At 60.4% G+C, this 25,756-nt stretch overlaps 1 protein-coding gene across 1 annotated transcript; it reads left to right on the forward strand.

Moving 5' to 3' along the window:
* The first annotated feature begins 328 nt into the window (after positions 1 to 328).
* On the forward strand, positions 329 to 24,886 carry CDC42SE1 (CDC42 small effector 1). Its single transcript, XM_014603409.3, has 5 exons — positions 329 to 512; positions 16,818 to 17,065; positions 19,502 to 19,612; positions 20,254 to 20,339; positions 21,428 to 24,886. Exons 2-4 carry the CDS (start codon positions 17,012 to 17,014, stop codon positions 20,323 to 20,325), a joined length of 237 nt encoding a protein of 78 aa, XP_014458895.1. The 5' UTR covers positions 329 to 512; positions 16,818 to 17,011; the 3' UTR covers positions 20,326 to 20,339; positions 21,428 to 24,886.
* The last annotated feature ends 870 nt before the right edge of the window (positions 24,887 to 25,756 follow it).

Consider the following 25,756-nt stretch of genomic DNA (forward strand, 5'->3'; position numbering starts at 1 on the left):
AGCCTGAGGGCAGAAATAGGGGGTCTCTCAGGGTTTCCCCCGGCTCTGGGCAGTGACACCTCCAGCGCTGCATCCAAAGGGATCCTCCTGACCAGCTGCAGCGCCCTCCCTGCGGGGAAACTGAGGCACGGGGGCTGGCTCAGCCGGGGAGGCAGAGCTTCTCCCGGGCGGTGCCACCGGAGGGGGGGGTGGTTAACTCCCTGGCATCTCAGCTGGTGTGAGTCGAGCCGGATCCCAGCCCCAGCCCCTCGGCTCCCCCGCCTCCCCGGTGCGAGCGCGGCCCGGCCCGGCCCACGTGCGTGCAATGCTCGCGGCTGCCGCTGCGCCGCGCCGCGCCCTGCCCCAGCCCCAGCGCCCAGCCCACAGCTGGGGACGGAGTTTCCTGGTCGGCAGCAGCGCGCAGCCACGCCTGGCCCGGGGCTGAAGTTCCCAGGGGAAGTTTCCTGGGGAGAAAGGGCCGGGGCAGCCTCGGGCCCGGGCACGGAGCCCCGCTCGGTCCGGCGGCGGAGAAGGTAGGAAGGGAGCGGCCCCCCGGGCAGGTTTCCCCGGCTCCGGCGTCTCCCTCGCGGCTCTTTCAGTTTCACTGGGAAACTGACCAGCTCCGTGAAACTGACCAGGGCTGCGTCTGGCCTCTTCCCCTCCAGCCGGGCGTGGGAAAGGCAGGCTTTTCCAGAGACACCCATCGGACTTGGGCACCGTTGGGAGCTTGTTGGAGAGACCCAGGCTGGGTGCGATTCAGGGGACGGGGCTGGGGTGTGGGATGGGGGGGGGGGGGGAAGTGTCTTTCCCTGGAAAAGGTGGAGGGGCTTTTTTGTGCCTCTGCTTTGAAGCAGGGAGGCGACCCTAGATCCAGGGAAACATTGAAACCCCGGGCTGAGAAGCCGGGGGTGGGGGTTGGTGGGAACAGGAAGTCTGGACTTTTTGCAGACATGTGCTGCAGTCCCGGGCTGGGAGGCTGTCGGACCAGCTCTCCCCGAGCGCCTTTCTTTGCCGTTTCGTGCCCTGACTTGCTCGCGCCGCCTCGGAGAGGGGGGTAGCAGGGCTGGGGCCAGGCCACTAAACCTGGTTGGAGGAAAGCGAGAGTCCTTTCCCCTTGCTGCAGGAAGGGTGACGCACCCAGGAGAGCCCAGGGTCACACCCTGCAGTCTGTGCTTGCAAAGTCTTCCTCGAGGTGAAGTGGAGCCCTTTGATCTAAGCTGCTCGGGGAGGGGGAGGCACATTTCTCTCCCTCTTTCTCTTTTTTCCCCCCTCGCTGCCTTAACTGCTGCCTTAACTGCGTATGCAGCGATGGGTTGTGGGAGAACAGACCGGGGTCTTGACTCTCTTTGGGGGTTAGAAATCAGGAGGGAGCTGAAGTCAGAAGTACCCCCGGGGCTGGCTGGGTTACAGCCTGGCCTCTACATGATCCTACAAGAGCTATTTAAAAAAAAAAGGGCTGAGGAATTAAAAAAAAGCTGAGGCGAGCACCTATAACAGCGCTAGCGGCTGGTACTCTCCCCCCCACCCTCCCCTGGGAACGCTGATGATTCAGTGGTGGGTCACCCGCCCGGGAAACCAGAAACCCATTGACACGGCATTCGAGCCTGGCTTAAATATACACCATTGCTTCATGCAGCCCCCGCAGAGAGCAGCGTTTCCTGGGCCTGCTCAGAGTCCCACGCCCTGACGTGCTGCCTCCTGTCTGGGAGGATTTCTCAAGGGCCAAAGCCAAAGCTGAGTGCCGGGGGCTGGAAGGGAAGTCGTTCTCTGCGTGTGGACCCGGTGGGCTGGCCTGAGTCCTGCTCTGGCTAAGTCAGGAAGGAGGCCCATGGCTGGCATGGGGTCGGCCTTACTGCCTTCCCGTGGCAGTGTCATCTGCAGATTAGCCCTGCAGGGAAGACCTAAATGCCACCCTATCCCTGCTCTCCCCCTGCCTCCAGAAGCTGGGTCAGATCCTGTTCTTCTTCCATGGGGCGAGGGGAGGAGGCTGGGCCTAGTGAGCGAATTTGGTCTGTGGCAGGGGCTGCCAGACCTGTCATTTGGAGGAGAGAAACTCCCTTAATTATAAGGCCATAGTGAGAAGGGGGGGGGGAGGGGAGGGCGGTTCAAGGTGGCTCATGGGAGGAAGAGCTTTCTCAGCCTGGGGTTTGTTGGACACGAGCTTTTCCCCGTGATCGCCCTTGGTCAGATTGTTGCAATTGAGCAGTCGGAGCTGCCCCTGACTCACAGACTCAGGGCATGTGAGAGCTTCTCCCAAGGACATAACGGAGAATGGAGTCTGTGTTGCCAGGCTGGCGAGAGGCGCGGAGGATGGCTGCCCCACGCCCGCGGCATGGTCTGCACCTATTGTTTTGCACGATAGTGAGAGAGGATCTTGATGAGCGGCAAGCCTTGTACTGCCTGTGAGCCACCGGTCCCCCGTGGGCTGGCTCCCTCTCTCTTCTGTGCCTGCCCCAGGCTGGAGAGGGGGCTGACTTCTTGCAGTCTCTAGCCTACTGCTTTTGTTTTCAGCTGTGCCTGTGCACAGCTTGGTGCGGCCAGCTCCTGTGTGAGTGTAAATCCGCATTGCTCTGGCTGTGTGGGGAGCAGCAGAGAGGCCCTGAAGAGGTTACCCCCCCGGGCAGAATTGTGGCCTTGATTCTTCCCCCGCAGTGCTCCGTGGGCGCTAGTGGAGCAGTCCTCCAGCAAAGGAAGTGACTTGCGCGTCTCGAGAGCAAGACACCAGTTCTGCTGGACTTTCCAGGGAGCAGAGACAGAGCCTGGTTGCCCTGCCCCCTTTCTGCTCTGTGTGTCAGTGTTTTAAGCCTCCCTCAGAGGCACTGGGTGGGTGTTGGCTGCAGCCCAGGCTGGGGATGGGGACTGAGCTGTGCCAATGCTTCTGCTGGGACCAAAGCTGGAGGGTCCTGGCTAGAGGGTCTTGCCCCCCCTGACTCAGACCAATGCTGCCTTGGGGTCAGGAAGGAATTTTACCCCCTGGCCAGATTGGTACGTACTTGGGGAAGCAGCAGGTTGCCTTCCTCTCTAGCAGGACATGGGATCTCTGGAGCAAATATTAACAACCCTTGCAGCAGTAGGACGTTGGCTGCCATAGCCCCCCGCTTTCCCTGGGGCAGGTTCGGATGTGATGTCTAGTGCTGGGACAGGGTTGACAGTAGTTTTGCTAAGAGTTTGGATGATGGATTTGTCTGGGATGGTTTGGACAGGGCTGGTCCTGCCTCAGGCAGCGGTTGCACTAGGTGTGCAGTCCCTTCCAGCACCACTGCTCTTGGGTCCTATGATCCCCTCACCTCGAATCTGGGGTCACCGTTTCTGCGTTGCTACTGCCCCTGATGGTACCTATCCCTTTGTGGGGAAAAAGGGAACTTGTGGGTGGTGATCCCAGGTCCCGGCGTGTCCAGAAAGAGACTCCGATCTGCCAGGGTCAGTGGCTGGGGCGCTGCAACCACCCGCTGATGAACCAGCCACCAGTGGAGGGCCAGGAGGTAATTGAGCGTCATGTTTCTTGCCCCCTGAGAAGCCGGTTGCATCTCTAGCAGCGTGGGAACAGGCTCCAGCCCCACTTCACACCTCCTTCCACACCAAGATCTCAAACGGTCTCCAGTGCATTTTGCCACTGGGCATCCAGCAGGCAGCCAGGGTGCCCAGTGAAATCCTTGGGGAGTGTCACGGGTAGCTGAGGCTTGCCCAGAGCTGGGATTGGCTCTGCCTGGCAGGCCAGCACTGCAGAGAGTTAATCACACTTAGCTGAGCTTTGCAAATACCAGCGGTGGGGCAGCACAATGGGCTTTGGCAGAGCTGAGGAATGCGGTGTCTCTGGGATTTGCCTTTCAGTAGCGGAGGGCACAGGCTTTTTTTTTTCTTCTTGGCCTGTTGATCTCTTTTCATTCAGTGGCTTGTATCTGCCGCTGGAAGGGGGCGGGAGGAACAGCAGCCGGAGAGAAAGCAACTCTTCGCACCCCAGTTCTCCCTTCAGGCCGGATAGGAAGGGACAGAGAGCTGCAGGGCTGATTCCCTGTGAACAGTGGCTCCCAGACTGCGGTGTCGTGGTGCTAGGCACTGTATGTAGGGCAGGGCAAAGGAAGGGGCCTTGCAGAAGCTAATTTCCCCTGTGCCTCTCCACAGCCAGACCTGGGGTGGCTGAAAAGTAACCACGTGGGTCTCTGATCCCTTCCTCCTAATGGGGGAATTGGGGATATCTCCAGTCACCCCCATGTGCAGCTGAGACAGCATTAGGATTGGGCCCGAAATAGAGGTTTTTGCAGGGGAAATACAGAGCAGCAGAGGTGGCCCATGGTGGGCTCTGGGCCCAGGGCCCAACTCTGTGGGTGGAGCTGGGGGTCATTCCCTTGAGGCCAAAGCAGAGCGAGTACCAGGGTCAGTGGGGTGGCACAAGGCTGCTTCATGTCAGCTGTGGGACTGGGCCAGCATGCCAGGAGCCATGGGTTTGCTGGGAGCCACGGGTCCCAAGCAGTGCCCTTAGGGGGGTGGCGGGTGCAGGAGCAGCCCCTTCTGCTGCCTGTCCCCAGGACTCTCTGACCAGTGCAAGGGGCCTCTTCACCCAACTACCAGCTGCTCCCTCCCTAACCCCCTGGCCTTTCCATCCAGCCGGTGTCCTGCTGCCAGGCCCAGCCTCCCTGCACCTCTCGGGCTTTGCCTTGCTGGCTCCTGCTGCTCCTGGGGATGCCTCTGGGAGGCACAACCAACCAGCACAACATCAAGGGCCAAACCCCGGTGGGTGGAAAAGGCATGACGGCCCTGGCCTGCGGCTGCTGGGAATTAAAATCATTCCACCCTCCAGGGCCTGTATCCCAACCCAGGCAGATCAGGGTTGAGACACTGGTGGGCACAAACGTGGCTGGACCCTGCTGAGGACCCAGCCTCCAGCGGATCTGTGACTCCCTGAGCTCCTGGGCCCCAGGTTCTCCCCCGCTGCAGGCCTTGGCTGCTTCCTGGGCAGGATGCGGTCAGCATCCTGGTTAGGGCTGTGTCGCCGCACGGATCTTGGTACAGGGCACAGCTGCACAGATGGGGCAGGAGACACTGAAGCTGCCTCTGCTTGTGCCTGTTGGGTGTTTTTGTCTGCCTGGGCAGGGGTTCCTGGCACTAGAGCCCACCTGGCACCAGAGGTGATGGGCACTGAGGCCAGGGCCTGGATGGCCTGAGCTTTGGGACTTAATTTGGTGCCCTGAGGTTGAGTCCAGAGGGCGGGAATCCCATTGCCGCTGGCCCCCCGTGGATCCAAACTGCAGTCGCTCTGGGCTGATGTGAGCTGGGACACTTGCTCTGCTGTCTGGGACGTGCCCCAGTGAACCCCTCAGTAAAGGGGAATGGGGATTGTATTGAGCAAGGGCAGAGATTCCCCCAGAGACCACTGGTGGAGAGGCCAGGCCAGGCCGAAGTGCCTGCACCCTGCCCCATGCTCCCCCTTCTCCCACCCTGCCCCTGGGCTGCAGGAGCCTGCTAGTGGCAGCCTGGCTACGAGCCCCCTTTTGCCAGTGCCTCATGCACTTGAGGGCCCACAGTCCGTGGGGATCTTGGCACCGTTGTAGATGGGTGTTTTGGAGGGTGGATGGGGTGGGGGGAGTCATTGATTCCCTTCACTGTATCGCTGTATGGCACAGGGTGGCCATCAGTGGGCTAGACTCCTGATTGGCTGTAAGATTGGGGCCAGGCTGTTCTTCAGTGCCTCCGTTTCCCTGTCTAGAAAGCCCAGGTGCAACCCCTCCTGTCTTGAGAATGACCCAAGACACTGGGTTTCCCCGGCCCAACTCCAGACGTCAGCCATTGCGCTGGCAGCTGCGGCATAAGCAGGGAGCTATATTTATACTGTCCGGGAAGGAGAAGGATGGAGGGGGGGGAATGAGCCGCAGCTATAAATACTCCAGAAAGTGTCCTGGGAATTGCTCGCAGCTCTGGGGAGATGGAGGAGGGCTCTGGAGCTCAGGCAGGGGGAAAAGGTGCATGTCAAGGTGGGGGGAGACTGAGACCAGATAGGAGTCAGGATCTGACAGCTGACCTCAGCCTGGCCCTGAGGATGCAGTCACGAGGCAGCATGCCTAGTGGTGAGAGCCCCAGACCTGGCTGGGCTCTGATCTGTTTTCTGAACCCATGCCTCAGTTTCCCTTTCCCCTGTCTGGACTGCCAGCTCCGTGGGGCGGGGACTCTCATGGCTTGTGCAGTTCCCAGTGCAAGGGGTTGACTGGTATTGGATGGAGCCGATGTCCTTGCTGCAAGCTCTGTTTAGGAATAGGTCCAGGTCCTGTCTATGTGGAGAAGCTAGAGGTTTTTGGGAGATGGTAGCAGTGAGTCTGTCCCAAGCACAGCTCTGGGCCTCTGCTGCCAGCCCTGTGGTTCTCCACACCAGACTGGAGTCCTCACACGCTCTCTGGCCAAACCAAGGGAAACTCAATCTGAAATGAGTTTATTCCTAAGTTTTGTTGGCCAACGGCAGGAGCCCGGCGTGGCTCTGGGGTTGAACAGACTGTTTTGTTTCACCTGGAAGGAAACCTTGCACTTGATTTTTTTTTTTTTTTTTTTTTTTTTAATGAAGCCTTGGCAGCGTGTGAAACCAAAGCCTTGTTTTGAAGCCAAGCCTTCTTGCTGCCTGGCATTGCCCACACCCCAAATCCTTGGCCAGCTTCAACCCAGGCTTGTAAATCGGTGGCTTTCTGCAGTGCTGTGGTTTTCTGTTTGAATAAAGTAATCCCGGAAAGACGGAGAAATCTCTTCGCCCTGTTCCCTGTGGCAGCAGCTGGGAGCAGGTGAGTCATAGAAAATGAGGATTGCAAAGGACTTCAGGAGGTCACATCTAGTCCAACCCCTGCTGAAAGCAGGACTACGAATGGCGCTTGCCCCAGGTGGCTGGGGGGGCATGGTTGTGCTGGCGGTGGCAGGGAGCTCCCAAAGTCGCCGGTGGCACTGTTGGTGGCAGGGGACGGGGCAGGTGAATGCCAGCCAGGGGTCGGTGACCACCTGCAGGTGGTGCTGGCAGCGGCCAGCGGGGATTGCTGACCGCTGGTGGTGTTGGCGGCAGTTGTGGCAAGTGGTGACCGCCTGCAGGTGCTGCCGACAGTGTCATCAGTGCATTTTTGCAGGCGGTGCATCGCCACGCTCAAGGGGTGCACGTTCACCTGCGTGCACCCCCTATGCAGTGCCCCTGAGCAGGACCATCCCTCCAAAGGAGCTCCGCTTTCCTTCCGGGTGATCTTAGCAAGCTTGCCCTGAATCTCTTGGGAGCAGGTACTAGATGCTGGAGATTTGTGTCAAACAGAGGATGCTGTATGACATCCAGCTTCGTTATGAAAGGCGAAGGAGCTGGGATAAGTCTGTGGAGGGGTTGGATGGGGGAAAGGCATATTCTGGCTCTCCATCGAGGATGTGTGGATCTGTGTGCTGTCCCCAGGGTGCAGGGCAGAGTAGATGGTGTCTGGTATTTCCCAGGTTTCTGGGCTTTGCTGGTTGCCAGCTGGGGCCAGGAAGGAATCTTTTCCCCGCCTGTTGCTACAGGTACTGGGGTTTTTTCTTTGCCTTCCTCAGCAGCACTGAGTGTTGGCTGCAGCCCAGGCTGGGGATGGGGACTGGGCTGTGCCAATGCTCTTGCTGGGACCAAAGCAGTAGGGTCTTGCCCCTGCGCTCACGGTCAGACTGATGCTGCATTGGGGTCAGGAAGGAATTTTCCTCCCTGGTCAGATTGGTACAGGTTGCAGGGCGTTTCCACCTTCCTCTGCAGCAGGGGCACGGCCTCTGCCTGGGATCTCTGGAGTGTATTTTAACTGTTGGCAGGGCCCCAGTGCTGCCCATGGTACCTGGGGCAGGGACCATGTTTGTGGGGGGGTTTGGGGCAATGAGCCTGGCAGTCGTACGGTTTCAGGACTAGGTTGGACAATTGCTTGTCTGGCTCAGATGGGACTGGACCTGTCTGGAGCAGGGGGCTGGACTAGGGGTGACCCTGAGGGCCCTGCCAGTCTGACTGCTCCATGACTGTATGTACGTGGGATGCATGTGTAGCCCTCCCTGCCCTGTTTTATGTCTGGAGCCCGTGGAGCAGAGGGCAGGTCAAGTGGAAGTAGCTGGGCAGGCACCTCCTTTGCTTCAGCGCACAGTCGGAGGGCAGATGTGGGCTCAGAAGGAGGCTGCGAGTGCAACCATTGGACCAGGGACTCTGCCCTTCCCCCGGGCTGCGCTGGGGCTGGGGGTCAAGGGTGCTGGCGCTGGGTTGTCTCGAGGGCTTGTGTCTCTTCCCCTTTTTGGTTTGGACCTGGGAGCTAGAGGGAGCTGCGAGCAGCTGAGACAGCCCTGGATGCTGACACACCACATGGCACAGGACACGGCTGGACTCCAGCCTTGGGGAAGTCCTCTGTCTCCTCTCCCAGCTGCACCCATCTGGGGGCAGACTCCGGCCCTGCTGGGCCCCTGCCCCGCTGCCTGTGAGCCCTTTCCTCATCAGAGCAAGAGTGTAAGAGCGCCAGGCTCCCCGCAGGGCAGGGCAGGGCAGGGGCAGGGTGGGAGGAGGGGGGAATGGGGGGCACAGTGCGGGCACTTTGGTCCAGCCCTGCCTCTCCGTGGGTGGTCAGTGGGGGAACCTCTGCCCTCATTCAGCACAATCCCCCATCCCTTTTCATCCCTCTTCCCGGTCTCTGCGGAAAGTCCCAGACAGCAGAGCAAGCAGCAGGACCAACGAGTCCTGATTCCCCCACCCAGCTTTGCTCCCTCAAGACCCCAGCATGTGCCGGGGTCGGTCTCTCACTGAAGCACTCGGTCCAGGCAGGATGCAGCTGCTGATCCCAGATGTCCTGACATGGAGACAAACCCATAGTGGGCATGAGCCTGTCAGAGCCAGTGGGGAGCTGGGCCTGGGTGTGATGGGTGATGATGGGCGCCTGGGTTAAACCCAGGGTGGAATCAGAAATCTTAGAGCAGTGGGGCTGGAAGGGACCTCCTGAGGTCACGTCCAGTCCAGCCCCTGCCTGAGGCAGGATCAGCCCTGTCCAGACCATCCGAGACAAATCCAGCATCTAAAGTGTTCGTAAAACTACCATCAGCCCTGACACGACACGAGACATCACACCTGCCCCTGCCCCAGGGAAAGCAGGGGGACCACAGCAGCCAACATCCTGCTGCATGTGAAAGGTTGTTAATAGATGCTCAAGAGCTCCCAGGCCGAGGCTGTGCCCCTGCTGGAGAGGAAGGCAGATCCCCCTTAGTCCATACTAATATGAGCGTGGGGGAAAATTCCTTCCTGACCCCAAAAACAGCATGGGTCTGACCCTGAGCAGAGGGTCCAGGGGCTGGATGGTCCTGGCCGGCCTGTGCCACGCTTCCCTCGTGCCTCCCTGCTGAGCCCCCTACCCTGATGCCAGGGAGCGCATCGTGTTGGTTGTATGGGTCCAGGGGGTGCTCAGGGGAGGGGAAATGCCCCATGCCCCTGTGGCCTGTGCCTGTGGGCTGGGGCTTCTTCAGATCTCATCTCTGCTTCCCGCTCCCCACAGGCCGGGGGGGGCCGGCGGGGCAGGCCTGTTCCTGCTGTGGGACATGGCCCCGCTCCCAGCAGGGATTAGCCACGCGGGGCAGGTCGGGGCAGGCAGGAGCTTTCGTTGGGCCTGGAGCCGAGGCAGCCGGCGCTGGGCAGGTTGGGGCTACGGTGCAGGGGGAGTTCACTGCACATTGCTGGGGTGCGGAGGAGCCCGCGGGGCCGAGCAGGGCTGCGTGTTGCAACTGAGCCCAGCTTCCCCACAGGTGTTCTTCCTCCCCGTTGTACACACGTGTGCCACCTCTCGCATGTGCTGCCTTGGTGTTCACATGGCATATCTCATGGGTATCACACTGGGGCTGTGATGCCAGGGTGATGGGCCCAGTCAGCTGCTCTGTTGTTGGTGCCCGGTTTACTCAGCAGCAACCTGTAGCTGCACGTTCTCCTGTCCTGGCCTGCCCGTGTCTCACTACAGTGCTCATGGCGTGGCCACCCCTATCCTCGTTTAGAGGCTTGAGAGGAAGGGGACAAGAGCTTGGGTGCATGTAGAGTGACTCTCCCAGCGAGGTACTGGGGGTGCCTGGAGTCTGGGGTCCCCTCTCTGGCTGCCCAGGAGCTGGTTCGAAGCTCTAGACAGACCTGCAGGCTCCCTGCTCCATGCCAGGTGCCAGTGCACCCAGCAGCAGTGGCAGTACCAGGCTGGGCTTAACACCATCCAGTGGCCACAGAACAGCCGTGGCCTTTGGCCTTACTGGGGCCCCAAGAGCTGATAAGCCCCCCAGCTTGGTGGTGCAGGGGCCTTGTAAACAGCCTCCTGCCTAGTGCTGATAGGGATGTGGTAGGGCTGGCAAGCCCTGCGGGCTTGTGCTCGGGGCTGATAACTTTTCCCTCTGAACACTGCGTGTGTTCCTCGGCGGGGCTGGGGAGGGAATTGCCCGTGGAGGGGCCCAGACGCCCGTGCCAGCTCCTTTCCTGGGCACATGCATGTGCCTGCGCCCCACACACATTCCTTTGCAAGTGTGCATGTGCAGGCCCAGGTGTGCATCACAGCATTAGCCCCTTGGCCAGGATGGTCCTCTGAGGAGGCAGGGGGATGCCCCCCATCCCAGCAGCATCACTGTGGTGGGGGGTTGTGGAGGGGTGGGGGGCAATGCTGGATGCTGGTTAACGAGCTTGCAGGGGCAAGGCTTCCCTACCCAGGCCTCCTGCCCCACATTGCACCGTCTTGCTCCAACGGGCTGCCCTGGTGCCTTGAGATCAGGCAGGAGCATGGCAGGGCAAGACCTGCCTGGTCTAGCAGCTTGTGGCATGGGTTTGCTCTTCGGAGCAGACACATGGCATCTCCCCTGGCATCTCAGTCCCATCTGTAGTGGCTGCTGGTAGCCAGGCTGGGCTGGGTGTGGGAGGAGGGTTTGAGACTTTTAATGTGCTTCCCTTTGACCGGGGCAGCCCGGAGGACTGTCTCCAGTACTGTTTACACCCAAAGCTGCAGGAGGACTCATGCCAGGGACTGGAGGAGCCAGGGTGCCTGGGCTCTGCCCCCAGCCCTGCCATAGACTCTCCACATGGCCTTGGGCATGTCCCTTCCCTGTCGCTTCTCTGTGTCCCCACTGGCATGGCTCTGGTCCCTTGGGCACATCCGCGCTCTGTGTGGCCAGCCTGCTCCTGGTGAACTGCCAGCGCCTCCACCTTGTACCCATTATGGTGGTCTCTGAGCCCCTGGCCTGGGGCAGGTGGCTGCCATGAGTAGTTAATTATTGCCTTTCCCAGGAGCTACAAATGAGGCTGCGGAGGTGGGGGCGGGGGGAGGGCTTCCATCTCTGCCAAGTTAGGGTACCTCCCTTGGTGCCAGAAACTGCGGATGAGGGTGAGGGGGGTGGGCAGCAGCCTGTAGGCTTAGCTCTCATTCCACTGCTAATTGCGACCATGGCCCCTGCCTCAGTTTCCCTGGAGGGTCCATGAACGGACACATGTGACTGTCGCCTGTTCCTGCTGCCCCCTCAGCCGAGAATCCCGAGCCTTGCCGTGCATCCTGGCAGCTCCCTCCAGCTCCGCACGCTGTGTTGTGGAGGCAGCCCCGGGCTCCTGAGGCCCCAGGGACAGGGCGCGGAAGCTGGATGGGGGAGCTCAGAGATCCTGGCAGTAGTGGGGGGGAGTGGCACTCAGTCTGGGGGGCCACAAATGAGCCCTTTATGGGCTGTATATGGCCCACAGTCTGGCCTGTGCACAGCCCTGGTGTAGACAGCCCTGTTCTGCATAGGCAGGGAGAATCGGCCTGGGGACAATCCCCTGCCTCTGCCCTGGACGGCCTCTAGCCCAGCAGCTCTTCCCCAGGCCCACTCTGGCTCTGCTTGTCTGCCTCTGGCTTCTTGGGTCTTTTTCTGCTCGTCTTTCTGGACACAAATGTTCAATGTGTTGGAGTCCTGCACCTCCCAGCCCTGCCTTTTGCTGGGGTCATGCGTGTGCTTTGGGGTGGGGGGCATGTGATGGCTGTATGTCCATAGGGGAGCTTCAAGGAAGGGCTGCAGCAGCATGCGGTCCCCATGGGAATGATTCCCCCAGCATGGGGAGAGATTGGAGGTTTCCTGTGAGCAGCTCTCCCTGCCGCCAGTTTGTGAAGGGGGGTGGCAGTGGGGCTGGGATAGAGGGGGCGTTATTTAGTGGGGCTGGGGCCTCGGGGGCAGGCCATGCCGGCTGTCATGCTGGGCACTCAGGCGCTTTCTTTTCTTGGGAGAAGAGAAGACTGGAGGATGGGCCCATCTGGGGGGGAGCCTGGCCTGGCTGGTTGCAGCCCAGAGCTCAGCAGAGGGGCCTGGGCTGAGCCTGGCTCCCACGGAGCCCGAGGGGCTGCAGGGCTGGGCTTCTTGGAGCCAGGAAGCGGTGGCCCAGCCGGGCTGGCCCCGCCGACATCCCCCATGCAGCCGTGGTGCTGGCCCGTGCAGCACAGGAAGCTGCCTTTCCTGTTTTCCAGTGCAGCAGAATAGCATCCCCTCCCCCCCACCTCTGAGCAAGTGGGGACGTCACAAGCCTGAGACCAGGCAAGAGCCCAGGTAGACTTTGCCTTGAGACCATTTGGCAGATGGGGAAACTGAGGCACAGAGTGGGGATGTGAATTGCTGGTCGGGGGCTCAGCAGGGAGTCGAACCCAGGTGTCCTGCATCCCGGCCTGGGGGGGCTGGACCACGGGGAGTCAGCTGTTTTCCATGTGGGGAGGGAAGTGTGTCGTCCCCCCTACTGCTAGGCAAAGGTCAGGAGGAGAGTGAGGCCAGGCAACAGATGAGAAAACTGAGGCACTGTCCCCAGGGCCAAGTCTATTCACTGGGTCTGGATCCTGGGCAGCTGGGCAGTGACCACTAGGCCTGCTAGTCGCATACCTGATGTACAGCCCTTCCCAGCAGGATCACATGCCCCCTGCTTGCCCTTACTGCAAGCCTGGGACCCAGGAGATCGGGCAGCCAGGCACAGACCCTGCCTGCTACACTCGTTACCCGCCTGGGCCTCACTATGGGGTGACCCCATGCCCCATCCCACCGCCCTGTGGCTTTGACCACATCTTGCTCACGGGAGACTCCTCTCCCCCTCTGCATCCCCCTGAGCAGACCCACGGCTGAGCGGGGACCCCCAGACTCTGGGTTCTCTGCAGAGACAGGCCTGCTGTGCCGGGAGCGCCTGCTGCTACCAGACCCCCGGTCCCCACAGCCGCCACCGCAAGGGGGAAGCCAGACGGGTTCCCAGTGTGGACAGGAAGACCTGGGGAATAGGCGTGAGGTTTGGGGACAGGGCTAGAGAAGTAAAACCAAGGCTACCTTCCGCCTTGGAGCGGCTTCCCGGTTTCTCTGCTCCCAGCAGGGGTGACCCCTTGCAGCCTCTGAGCTTTGCATAGTCCTGCCCCAGGCTGAGGGTCTGTGGGTGTCTCCCCACCTTTGCCAGGGAGCCAGCCCGGCTCATCGGATCCCCCTGGGGATGGATTGGAGATCTGGGCCTAGCGCTGGAGCTGTCCATGAGCCCGCTGGCCCTCGTGGATGGGTCTCCCCAGCTCGCCCCAGCACAGGCCATGTACTGTGCATGGTTCGTGGCCGCCTCCGGGGGACACCAATGGCCATGGCTACCTGATGGGATCAACTCAGCTTGGGGGGACCTGGAGGTGTGGAAGGGACTTGCAGACAGGTAGTCTCTGAGCTGGTCTTTAGGGGCACTGGGCATGTCACTGGAACTTGTGGGGCCAGCATCTATGGTCCCAGCCTGTCTGGCCTGTCCCCGGCAGGGCTTGGGGGTGCTGGACAGAGCGGGTCTGGCTGGTGGCTGCAAAGAACAGTGTGGTCCACTGCACCCCGCAGCACCCCTCCATGGTCGCTGCACTGGGTTTGGGGGGCAGCAACAGACCTGATGTGGCTGTGGCTTCGGGGCCTGATCCTGACTGCATCAAGCTCCTGCCAGCGCCTGGGGAGGGCTCTGCTAGGTCATGGTCTGGGCTTACCCTGCCTCTCGCCTTTCCTATAGCTATAGGGTCATCAAACCCTGGCCCTGTCTGGGTGTTTCCGCAGGGCAGGGACTGTCCTCGGTTGCATGGGTTTGCGCAGTGCCTGGCGCTGGTCTCATTGGAGCCGAGTTCATGTCCCTGTGGGTCCGGGCGGGTGGGGGTCTCCTGGAGGGAGGTGGCGGTTGTGGGGTGGGGGCTGCTGAGGCTGGAAGCTGGATCCCCTGTGGCTGCCAGGCTGCTAATGGGGCAACCTGGGGACCAAGCACCCACAAGGGTCCTGAGACAAGAGGATGTAATGGGGTGAGGCGGCTGCTGATCTGTGCCTTCCCCACCCATGAACAAACCTCCCCAGCAGCTGCTTGTGAGAAGAGAAACAACAAGGCAGCCAGGCTGCTCAGCGGGGTGCGAGCGGCTTCCTGTTGTCTGCCCGGAGGGGGCTGCGGAGGCCTTATCTACCAGCCCATTGCCATGCGGTCTGGGGGGAACTGGGGCTTGCAACATGGGTGCCTGTGAACGCAACTCTCTCTGCAGCTGCGACCTTGCACAACAAGCCTGTGTCCTGTACCGAGAGGTACCAGTGCCCGTCGACTGCTCCTGCCCCTGCAGCTGGCTGGGGACTGCCGCTGGAAATTCAGGCCTGTCTGTGCTAGATTTTCCCTCCTGCCTCCACCTGCATGCCTCCCCAGGGCTGTTTCCCAGCTGGTTGCAGCCTTGCCTGACGCTATCTGGGAGATCACGGTGCCAGGTGGGGATTTCCAGGGAACCAGAGAGGTGCTCTGGCTTTTCAAGCCCTTGAAATGCCCTGGAATGAGGGAGGAGACGGTGTTAAAGGTGCCAGGCCCCGTCATGGGACCTGGGACCGCCTGGCAGCAAGGCAGGATGCGGCCTGGGAGCAGGGCACCAGCCCTTCCTGCCCTGTGCTGTGGCTCCAAGCTGAGACCCTCCTGCTTAGCCCAGCTGTCCCCCTAGCCCTGTTCGCATCCATAGGGTAGGGGGACAGTGCATCCCAGAATGCACTACTCTCCCAGGTGCTGTCCCAGTCCGATCAAGGAGCTGGGAGCACACGTTGGCTCCTGGGGGGCACTGGGGTAGCAGGGGTGGGAGACAGCGAGGGGTTTTTTCAGCCGAAATATCCATTTTTTGAGGGAAAAGAGCCCAAAATGTTGTGCAGAAGGGAGTTTTTGCTGCCTTCTGTCAGTGGTTCCTGTGTGGAGGGGTGTCTCAAGCTCCTAAGAGCAAGGCAGATCAAGAGCTATGTGTGCCTTGCCCTGTTGGTCACAGAAATGCAGCCACCTCTGGTGTGGAACTCAGCCCCTTGCACAGCCCCCAGCAATCTGGAGAGGCCTGGCTTGATCTTATCCAGGTGGATACGAGAGGGGCTGGAGCTGGCTGGGCTGCTACGGTGCCTAACGGGGGCAGAGTCACGGGCTGTGGGGCTCAGCGGGTGGTTAGTTCAGGTTGGGTATGTTTGTCTTTCCATGGCAGGTCCCTCCCAGGCGCGTGCTGAGTGGCGGTGGTTGGCAGGCCTGGCTGATGGCATCTCTTTCCTGCTGAGTCAAGCGTTAGAGTCTGGGAGAAAGGTTGGGGCGTGAGCCGCAAGGGGGAGTGGCTGCACCTGACTGGGAGGGAGCACGATTGGAGGTGGAGCAGGTGGATTCAAGGGACCGTGCCCCCATCCCCATCTCTGCTGGGGTCTGAGGGCACAGCGCGCCGGGCGAGGCCTGGTCCTGCTCCGTGCCTTGGTTTATCCTTCTGTGAAATGGGGAGAAAAGCTGGAAGTTTCTCTAGCTCAAGGGACTGGCTGTGACATTGCTGGGGGGCCTATAGCTTTAGCCCAAGCCCTGATCTTTGTTGTTTTGGGCCCTAGCTGGGAGCGAGCGAGTGGGAGGGAGCTGTGACGTGGCATGTGGGGCCCTGGGTAGTGGCCACCGCCCAGGAAGTGGTTACAGTTGTGTCTGCAGGGCACCGTGGCCCCACCCCGGGGAGCAGAGCCCCACACCACCCTCCAGGGTCCCCGGGGAGCCCGGTGGAGCAGAGCAGGCAGGGTGGGGGCACCGGTGGGGGGCTTCCTGGGTGCTGATGTAGACGGCAGCGGTGAGTCCCTGTGCGTGTTGGGGGCATGCGGGGCAGGAGGTGTTTGTGCCAGGGCGGGTGATGTTGAAACCCGCTGGCTGGGAAGGGAAGTGATCTGACCGCAACGGGTGGCAACAGCAGCCCCTTGCACCTGGGGAGCAAGAAGGGTAGGAGAAGAAAGCGAAATAGCTTGATCCATACCTCAGTTTCCCCAAGTGACTTGTCGTTCCCCCCCCCCCCCCCCCCCCCCCCCCCGAGTCACACAGAGCTGGGCATGCAACCCAGGAGTCTGGGCTTCTTTCCCCAGGCTGAATCATGCTCCCTCCCCGGGACAAGGGGACTGCATTCAAAAGCACTGCTAGTTTCCCCTGTTAGCAAGGTGGGGGGGGAAAGTCCAGCCTTGGCCAGACCCTGGGTCTCTGCCCTCCTGCCTTCTGTTGTGACTACCCCCTACCAGTACCAGAAGCTGAGTACCAGTCCCCGGGGGGTGGGTGGATTCCTTCCCGACCCCAGCAGCCTGCGCCCTGAAGCATGAGATCTGGTTGCCCAACGCAGCCTCTGGACCCCAGCCAGTGAATCACCCCTGACGCAGCCGTCTGGGTCCTCTGCGTTCCCCTAGTCGTCAGCCTGGAGCTCACGGGGGAAGGAGGGTGGATTTCCAGCCTGGCTGAGCAATGGGTTTGCTGCTTCCTGAAGGGTCAAAGCCCTTGTATCTCGGGCAAGCTGGGCACCCCCCTGCCCTGGGGACGGTCTGGGAGCAGGGTCTGGCTGGGATGGGACGTGCATATCCTACTCGAGTGTCTCTGTCTTTGGCAGGCAGCAGCGCTGAGCACCCCCGTGCACAGCCCCATCCTCAGGCACCGTTTGGGCCCGCACCACCCCTGCCCATGGAGTGACGGAGCCGGGCCTGCACAGACGCTGCCTCGGGGTTGCAGCCCCAGACCCACCGCTTTGCTGACACCGCCGGGACCAGGTCAACCCTGAGGGGGAAGCTGGACGGGACAGTGAACATGAGTGACTTCTGGCACAAGCTGGGCTGCTGCGTCGTAGATAAACCACAGCCGGTGAGTGGCGTCGCCCACAAGGCGGGGGCGTGGGGCCTGGCTTTACCCGCACCTGGGATTTGCTGTCTCCGGGCTCATTCTCCGCCCAGGGGCTGTGGCCTGCTGGGGTGCTGCCAGACTCTTTTAAGGGTGCTGCAGCTGCTCATAGGGATGCAGAACCCTACGCCCAATGCCTCATCAGGGCAAGCGTCCTGGTCCTGTCCTGCCAGTTCGGCCCGTTGTTGCAGTTAATGTGGCATCCTGTGGATTTCTAGTTGTGTCCATCTGCCACAATGTGGCCACTCTGAGCCTTTCTAGATAGAGCAGGATATCATCATCATCATCACCTAGATGATGATGATAATGACAATTATGGACAAATCTAAATAATAATATTAATTGGACTAATAATAGTAATAATTGTAATAATGATGGTGATAATGGTATTTAAAAATAAATATTAATGACAATAATGACGACGATGATAGTAATGGGTGCTAAGGTGCACAGTTGACAGCCCAGAGGTCGCAAGTTCAAGGCCATAATTGAAGTGCTCCCAGCCAGCCTGGCGGAGTCCAGTGAATCTGTGAATTCTGCTAAATACTGTCACAAGGACACAAGAAGGAAGGAAGGATAATGGTGATGATATGAGATATGAAACTATAATTTAGATGTATAGTTGGTAGGGTTGGAAGGGACCTGAGCAGATTATCAATAATAATATAGTATAATAATAATTAGTATAATAATACTAATTGTGCCAAGGTGGGGAGGTTCCTTCCTGACCTCACTGCAGATGACCCTGAAGCCTGCGGGTGGGGGCGGCCATGAGTTAAGGCCCCCGGAGGTTCCTATTGGCTCCCCTGGGCCCCGTCCTCCGGATCACATCTGGGCAGCCTGGAGACCCCTGTCCTGATGAGCCCCTGCCAGTGGGACGGTGCCAAGAGCAGGCGGCGGAGGGAGACAGCTCTGTGCTTGGCAGGCCCCTGTCCCAGAGCCATGCTGCCAACCAGACCACTGCCAGGATGAAGGGGGAAGCCCCCCGGCTGCTCCAAGCCCCAAATAGAAGAGCTGGGGTTAGGGGCAGGGGACACGGGGCAGCTCTACCAGGAGCAGGGGACACTGAGGTGCTTGCTCTGTCAGAGCAGGAGGTGAACCCAGGTGTCCTGCCCCACATCCTCCCCTCCCCGTGCTTGTACCCGCCCCATGGTGGCTCTGCTCCCCTCCCCACCTGAATACCAGCTGCTCAGCGGCTTGGCAAGGCCAGGCCCCCCACGGCGCCCGCTCTCCTCCCCCTGGAGCCCCGAGGCCTTGTTAATGCGCCAGCAGTAATGCGCCAGCACGTCCGGCTAGGATGCACTTAACCCTTGGTGCTCTCTGCCCAGGGCAGGTGCCCCCCCAAGCCTGCTGCATATAATGAGGGGGCCACCTGGATATCCCTGGGCCTGGAGTTTGTGTGCCAGCAGCTCTGCCCACCTCCCTGCCAGCCCTGAGTACCCCCGACCCCTGTGCATGTCCAGGGAGCCTTGACTATCCTGCTCAACCCTGAGGTACTGAGTGGACCATGCCTGCCACTGCCCTCCAGCCCAGCTGGCTCCCGGCAGCCACCCAAGCTGGGTCCAGGGGACAGCCGGGTGGGCTCTTTCCCCCAGCCTTGTGATCCCCTTTACTCTGCCCCTTCCAAGCTCAGAGAAACCTGGCCTGTGATGGAGCAGCTGGTGGGGCCGGGAAAGGGTTCGCCAGGGGTTGCGGGGCTGGGCCATGGTAGGGTCCAAGTGGGAGGGACAGGAGAGGAGGGTGCTCTGCTCTCAGCACCCCCCTGCATGGCTTCCCAGGCAGGCCCCGGGCAATGTTCCTGGCTCTGGGTTAGCGCCCTTCATTGCCTTGCTTCGTGCAGGTGTGCTAAGCAGACCCCCTCCCTGTTTATGTAGGTGGGGAAACTGAGGCACGGGGCAGGTGGGTGATTTGGTGCCTGGGCACAGGGACCATTTTCTGTCCTGTCTTTGTACAGTGCCTGGTGCTGCAGGGTCTTGGGCTGGGCTGGGGACTCCTAGTGCCACCATGATGCAAACAAATGTCTGGAGCCAGCTCCTCTGGCTGGGCCGGGGGCTGGGGGGTGTCTCAGCTGTCGCCGTGGGTCCCCTCTAGCCATGCCAGAAGCCACTGACACCTCCTTACCTTCCTTTGCCTGGCTCTGGCCTGGCTCCCATTGCACCTGCTGCTGCAGAGCGGGCATGGACCAGGGGTCTGATCCTGCCTCTGCCACTGACTGCCACCACCTTGGCCCTGTTCCTCCCTGTGCCTCTGTTTCCCTGTGAGTAACGCCTCCCCCCAGTGACAACCAGTGCCATGTATCATGAGCTCAGAGTCCCCCGGACACTGCTGGAGGGGTGAACAGCAGCCTGACACCCCCCTCGCCCACAAATCTAAGGGTCTCTCTCTCTCTGTCACCTGCAGAAGAAGAAGCGGAGGCGGATCGACCGCTCCATGATTGGGGAGCCCATGAACTTCATGCACTTGACGCACATCGGCTCGGGGGACATGGCTGCCCATGAGGGTCTTCCCATGGTACGTGCCCCTGCTTTGACCTTGGGGGCATATTGGGAGGGGGGGGCAAGGAGCACCCCCAGGGCAGGCTCCTGCCTCGGGGAGCTCCGAGCTGCTGGGCAGGGACAGGTCTCAGCCCCAGGCAAGTTCAGGGCCGCTGCACTGTCGCCATTCCCCATGGTTGGGCACCGGGTCAATCTGAGGACACGCAGTACCTGAGCATGCCACACCTGCCTGGGAATGGTATCCAGGCGCTCAGTTGGCTGTGGGACACCCACAAGGACTTCTCACGTGGGGACAGGAGAGGGAACCAGCCACACGAGACACTTGGAGCCTGCTGCGTGTAGGGGGCAGTTGCCACCAGCGCTGGGGGGGCCGTGGTCTGAGCTTTCACAGTCAAGCAGTGAACGCTGGGCTTATCCAAGCTGCCAAGATTCAGCCAGGGGCAGAGTTGGGGACCCAGGTGTCCTTGCTCGGTGCTCTCACCCCTAGACACCCACAGTCCTGGCTTCTCAGTCCTCCCTCACCCCCACGTGCCCCAGCATGGGTGTTCTGCCCCTCCTCTCCTCCCCAGACACAGCCCCTTGCCAGGGCTGACAGCTCAGTGCATCATGCCCCATGTGCTGTGGGGACCACTGATGGGCCCTGTGCTTTCTTCGCAGACAGGTGCGGTGCAGGAGATGCGATCCAAAGGCTGTCGGGAGCGACAGTGGAGCAACTCCCGTGTCTTGTAGCTCTGCCCACCAGTGTAAGTGCCTTGCGCATGCATGCAAAACCCTCCCCTTGCTTGTGCAACAGTTGCACAATTGTACCGTCCCGGCCTTCCTCTCTGCCTGCAAGATGGATCCAGCTCGGTCCAGGGCTGGGGCTCAGAGAGGTGATGGCAGCTGAGCTGGGGGGTTGAACAGGCAGGCCCCACATGCAGGCTGTCTGGGGGCTACCTGGGGCGCTGATGGCCTAGTAGGCAGGGCCTGTCTCCTTCTGGGTGCACAGTACGCTTAGGCGTCCAAATGCAATTCAGTTCCCCCTGCTCCAACAACAGCCAGCACCCCAGGCTGATGGGGGAGAGCAGCCTCCATCCTGTCTGCAGTGGGTGCCTGGCTCAGAAGGACCAGATGATGGCAGGTGGGAGAGCAGAGGCTGCTGGGACCCAGCGGGGCAGAGCAGAACCCAGCTTTGGTGCCTCAGGCTGCGGCCACGTCCTGTGGCTGGGGCAGAACCTGGCCCTGGGGCCTCAGGAAATCCCAGCCTCAGCGAGCAGGACAGGGAGCTCCAACCTGGGGCTGGAGTCTTCTTGTGGGGGGGTTCACGTGATAACATGGCCCCACATGCTCCCTTAGGTCTCATCCTTCCCCGCAGGCTTCCCCTAGCCCAGGCCTTGCTGGTTCTGGTCCTAGGGTTGGGCCCTGGGTACTCAACCCATCAGACTTGCTACCTTCCAGCTTTCCCATGCATGAAGGGGAGGAATTTCACCCCGGACTGGGGCCCTGCTGGGGGGCACAACCCACCTGCAGCCCCAGGCCGTGCAGGAGACGGAGCCCGTTTCACACAACCACCGCACGGGGGCCAATGCCCGCTTGCCCCAGCACTCCCGCAGCCCCTCTCCTTGTGTGGACAGCGATATAGTTAACGGTGCTGATGCCCAGGAGAGGGTTGCTGGCCTTGGCATCTCCCCATGGGCTGCCGGGGTCAGATGTGGAAGGATCAGCCAGCGGCAAGTGCACCAAAGGGGGAGCTGATGGTGCAGCTGGTGCCTGGGGAAGGGGCTGAGAGGACGCATCTCTCCTGCTCGCTGCCACCTGGTCCTAACCCCCACATCTGCCTCTTGCATTACAGACCCTGCGCAACCAGTCCTCGCCTGATGGGAGGGGACCCCAACCCGGCGCTTTGATTTGCTTTAATTTATGCAAACGGATTCTGCTCCCTGCATCCCCTGGCCCGTTCCTGCAGCACCTGGTCTGTGAAAGTGCTGTGGGGCGGGGCGGGGGGGTTGTGTCTTCAATACAGAAACTCCTTTTCCAGTGACTCCCATCCTCCACCCCCCATGGGGATCCCACCCGTTTGTTTTCTGCCCAGTTTTCATTCCCACTTCCTTGCTCTGCCCCTGGCTCTGGGGCCCAGAACAGCCCCAGGCTGAGCAGCATGTTGCCACGCTGTGGCGCGTGAGGCTCACCCAGGCAGTGCAATGTGGGCTCAGGAAGGGAAAGGAGGTGGTAATACGTACCTGGATTGGGCATGTGCTCTCCTGAATCAGGGCCTTGGCCCACCTGGAGAACCTGCCTCTCCGGGGGGGTGGAGCCCAGGCACTCTGACCCCCTGAGACCCGGCCCCGTGGGCCTCCTGTTTTGGGTACCCAGGCAGGCTGGCCCCCGTACCTCAGTTTCCCCATCCCATCAGCCCGCAGCTGCCTCGCAAGGGCGCTGTGCAGATAGGCGCTGTGGGGGCCGAGGGTTTCCAGGGGTCCTGCTGCCTGAGGCTGGGCTGTGGGGGCTGGCTATGGAGTCAGGGCAGCACCTGGCCTTGCCAGGAGGTCCACATCCCATGAGTCCCCTTTGATCCCCAGGGCCATGGTTTGAGGTAGCGCCTTGCTGGTGGGTGGAAAATTCCTTCCTGTGACCAGGACTGATTGGTTGCAGTCATGTCCCTGAGTGGGTTTCTACCACGCCAACCTCCCACATACACCTGCACCTCCTGGAGCTGCAGGACCCCCACAGCCCTGTTTTTCAGCCACCGCCGGCTCCTTGGCATCAGCTGTCCCGGGTCAGGGGCTTTGCTGCCCACCTACTATCCTTCACACCGGAGGCCGGGTGCTGGGGTGAGACACAGCCAGTGGCTCTGTCCACCTCTGCCCCCAGCGCTGAATGAATCGGTCTTGCCCACAGTGGCTGGGATGGGGTTTGCTCTGCAGCAGCCTGGACTGGAGCAGACAGGACCGCAGGCTGGGCCAGGCCCAGTCAGGGCAGTATGGGGTGCTCAGAGGAGGTGGCTGCGGACTGGCTGCCCGACCTGCCCCGGTGCTTGCATATCCAGCCTCTCCCATCGCAGGCTGCTCAGTCCCATCCAGCCTGGACTAGCTACCATCGAAGGCTGTGAGCAGCCCTCCAGCGACTGTCTGGGCACAAGCCACTGTGAGCACTGGCCCGGCCCCAGCTGGGAGGCACTGTGGCCATGGAACTCCTTCCCAGGCACCGGCTCTGGCATGGGGGATGCCTGCCCCCCAGGCGCTTGCACTGGCGCTTTTCCTCTGCACTGAACTTGCTCCACAACGAGGGAGAAGGCAGCACTCCTGGGAGGCACTTTGCTGCCTACTCCGATCCGGGGCAGGAGGTTGTAGCACCGCGTTGCCCCTTCCTGTATCACTGCTCAGCCATGTGCCTGCTGGCCGCGGGGCCCTGACTGTGCAAGCATCGCTCTTTGGGCCTGCCAGGCTCTTTGCAACCGGCGTCTGTCTCAAAGCATCTGCCCTTGCCCAGCCAGCAGGAGCAGTTGTGTATGAAGCCAGCAAAGCTGAAATGCAGCAAGAAGTCACTCCTGCTGCCCGCCAGCCCTGCTGCCCTCTGGCCTCCTCGGCATTGCATCGATGAGTTGCACGCACCTGGCTCAGTTTCCCCTGCTGGGTTTTAAAGCTCAAGCCGCAGCTGCACTGAGGGACATCTCAGAGTGGTGGAGGAGCACACAGGCTGGGAGCATGCGCACGGGGACTGGGTGACGCGGGGCGTTGGCAATGTTTTAGGCCAAAAGAAATTCTCTGGGGCTGAAAAATGCCTCTGGGTAGCACTGGGGCCAAAGCGGGCTTCCAGAGTGAGTGGGGATCACCCTGCCAATCTCACCCCGCAACCTGCCCATCCTTAGAGGGGCCCTGTCAGGACAAAGCTCATTTTCAGTCCACTCGTTGTTTGCCATCTGTATTGAATTAAAGGAAAAAATTTGATTCCACTTTGACTCCACGCAAAGAGACCGGGTTTCATCAGAGTTCCCAGTCAGGTTCAGTTGTATACTATCTTCTTCTTGTCCTGCAGCTGGTTTTGCAATCAAAACCCTGTTGGGGGAATAGGGGAGCAGGGGGAGGGCATTTGATTTAAAAAATTTCTATTGATTTTTAATAGGTTTTTTTTTACTGCCGTTCTGCTGACTTTTGAACCTAGCGTTTTCCCTTCTTGATGTGTTGCGGTGCAGTGCATCCTGATGGGTCCTCTGGCAAAGGGAAGGGCCCGCCGTCATGAGAGCATTTTACCACGCTCTGCTCCTTGGTAGCTGGGCAAAGGCAGGGACCTGGTCTGGTCCCCCTCATGCTGCAGAGCATGGGGCAAGGGCAGATGCACCCCAGCCAGGAGGCCGGGACCCTTCACGGGGCAAGTGCAATCTGGGAACGGGTTTTCTGTTGTTCCACATTGGGGGCAGGCTGCTAGGCACAGCAGCTGCAATTTGCACCTAGGGTAGAGAAAAGCAGGCAGTGATGGATAGTGAGGCCTCTCCGTTCATGGGAGCAGGATGCCAGGAGAAACCCTCTGCCCTGGCTTGCGTCTCCTGCTTTGAGTTTCCCACCAAGCAGATTTTATTCCCCTTGGGGTGGTGACACTATTGAGAGCAAGGCCAAACCCCTAGGGACAGAGGTAGGGCTGGAAGCCAGGTCCAGCAGAGATCCAGGCCCCTGGCTATGGTCCTGTCTTCTGCTGTGGCCCCCATTGGAGAGCCGCTCCCCAGACCCCCATCTCGTGAGCACCCCTTGTTCCAAGGGCACCTGGAAGGACTTTGTGTCTGCAAACCCCCTGGCTGGGAGAGGAAGAGGGTATTGGCCCTGAGCCAACCTGCTCTACCACTGGCACAGAGCAAACAGCTCTGAGGTTTCTGCTACCTTGATTTCTTTCTTCTCCAGGAGGCACGAGGTTCAGCCCCGGGTTTCACAGCTGGCCTGTTGAACGTTGTCGCTATGCAGGAATAGCTGGACTATTCCCCTGGGTTTATTACCTTTATTTTTTCTTTTTTAAGGCAAGGGGATAAAACGATCACTGGGTTTCTCGCCTAGCCCTGGGAAGTCGGCGCAGCAGCGAGGTGGGGGGCCCTCTTACAATACACCCCGATGCACTGAAACCTCCCAGCTGTAGGGAGACACTGTTGTGGTGAACCCACCCTCTCTTTTGCTGTGTGAAGGGGGGATTTTGGGGTGTATGTGTGGGGGAGGGGGATTGTTGGGCTGGGAGACTGTTGTACAGAAATCACCTTCCTCTTTCCCACACCTTTGCTTACCCCACAGAGTGGATATTTGGACTGAAAATAAAGTAAAAGGAAAAAAGAGTTTGTCCGATGGCTTGTATATAACCGGTGTCTCATGGTTTGTGCGGTGGGAGGGTGCATTGAGCCCCTTTTATCCCCCCTCCCCAAATGAATAGTCTCTGATGTTATTCCTTGAGCCTCAGCAGTTGGCATGAAATATTTAGGCAGAGTCTGAGAGGCTGGAAAAGGTGGTATATTGGATCCTGATGTATCGCCTGATGTCACTCCTCCCATCTCCCTGGGCCTTCTGGCTCATGTACCAATAGGCTCAGTGCCTTGAAACAGCTTTTGAATGAAAAGTGGAGGCAGAAGGAAGCAAGGGGGTCGGGGGCGCTTTGCAGGCTGCAGCAAGCAGGAGTGCCCTCCCTGTCCTCCCAGCTGCGATTACCCAGGCCCCCGCTCTGGGGACAGACACGTGGCACGATTCCCCTGGTTTAATTGGCACTTATAAATGTGTGCGGAAGGTGGGTGCATGCAGTGTGCAGGCCTGCCCTGGGGGGGAATTCACAGGGGAAACGCTATACCCACCCGTGCATCCAGACCTGTCCTGGGGGAGCCACAGGCCAGGGCTGCCGCGTGCTGTCCTGCCACCTAGTGGAGTGATGCTGTCACTGCAGCCCACAGCTGGCCTGGAAGCAGGGGTCCATCTGTCCACTCTAGGCTGGGGTGTTACCCACATCAGTATCTCCTGGAGGGAGTGGGCCCAGCCTTGGCCTGGGAGCCTAGTGGTTGGAGCAGTCACCCAGGAAGTGGTAGCCTTAGAGTCTCAGGCTTTGCTCAGGACTTTGCAGCGTTTCTGAATCGGGTGTCTAAATCCCCTCTACATCCTGCTCTGGCATTGAGGAGCAGTAAAGGCTGGTGCTTCCACCCCATGCCAAAGGGGTAGCCCTG

This window comes from Alligator mississippiensis, chromosome 15 (assembly GCF_030867095.1).
Source record: "Alligator mississippiensis isolate rAllMis1 chromosome 15, rAllMis1, whole genome shotgun sequence".
Taxonomy (NCBI): Eukaryota; Metazoa; Chordata; order Crocodylia; family Alligatoridae; genus Alligator; species Alligator mississippiensis.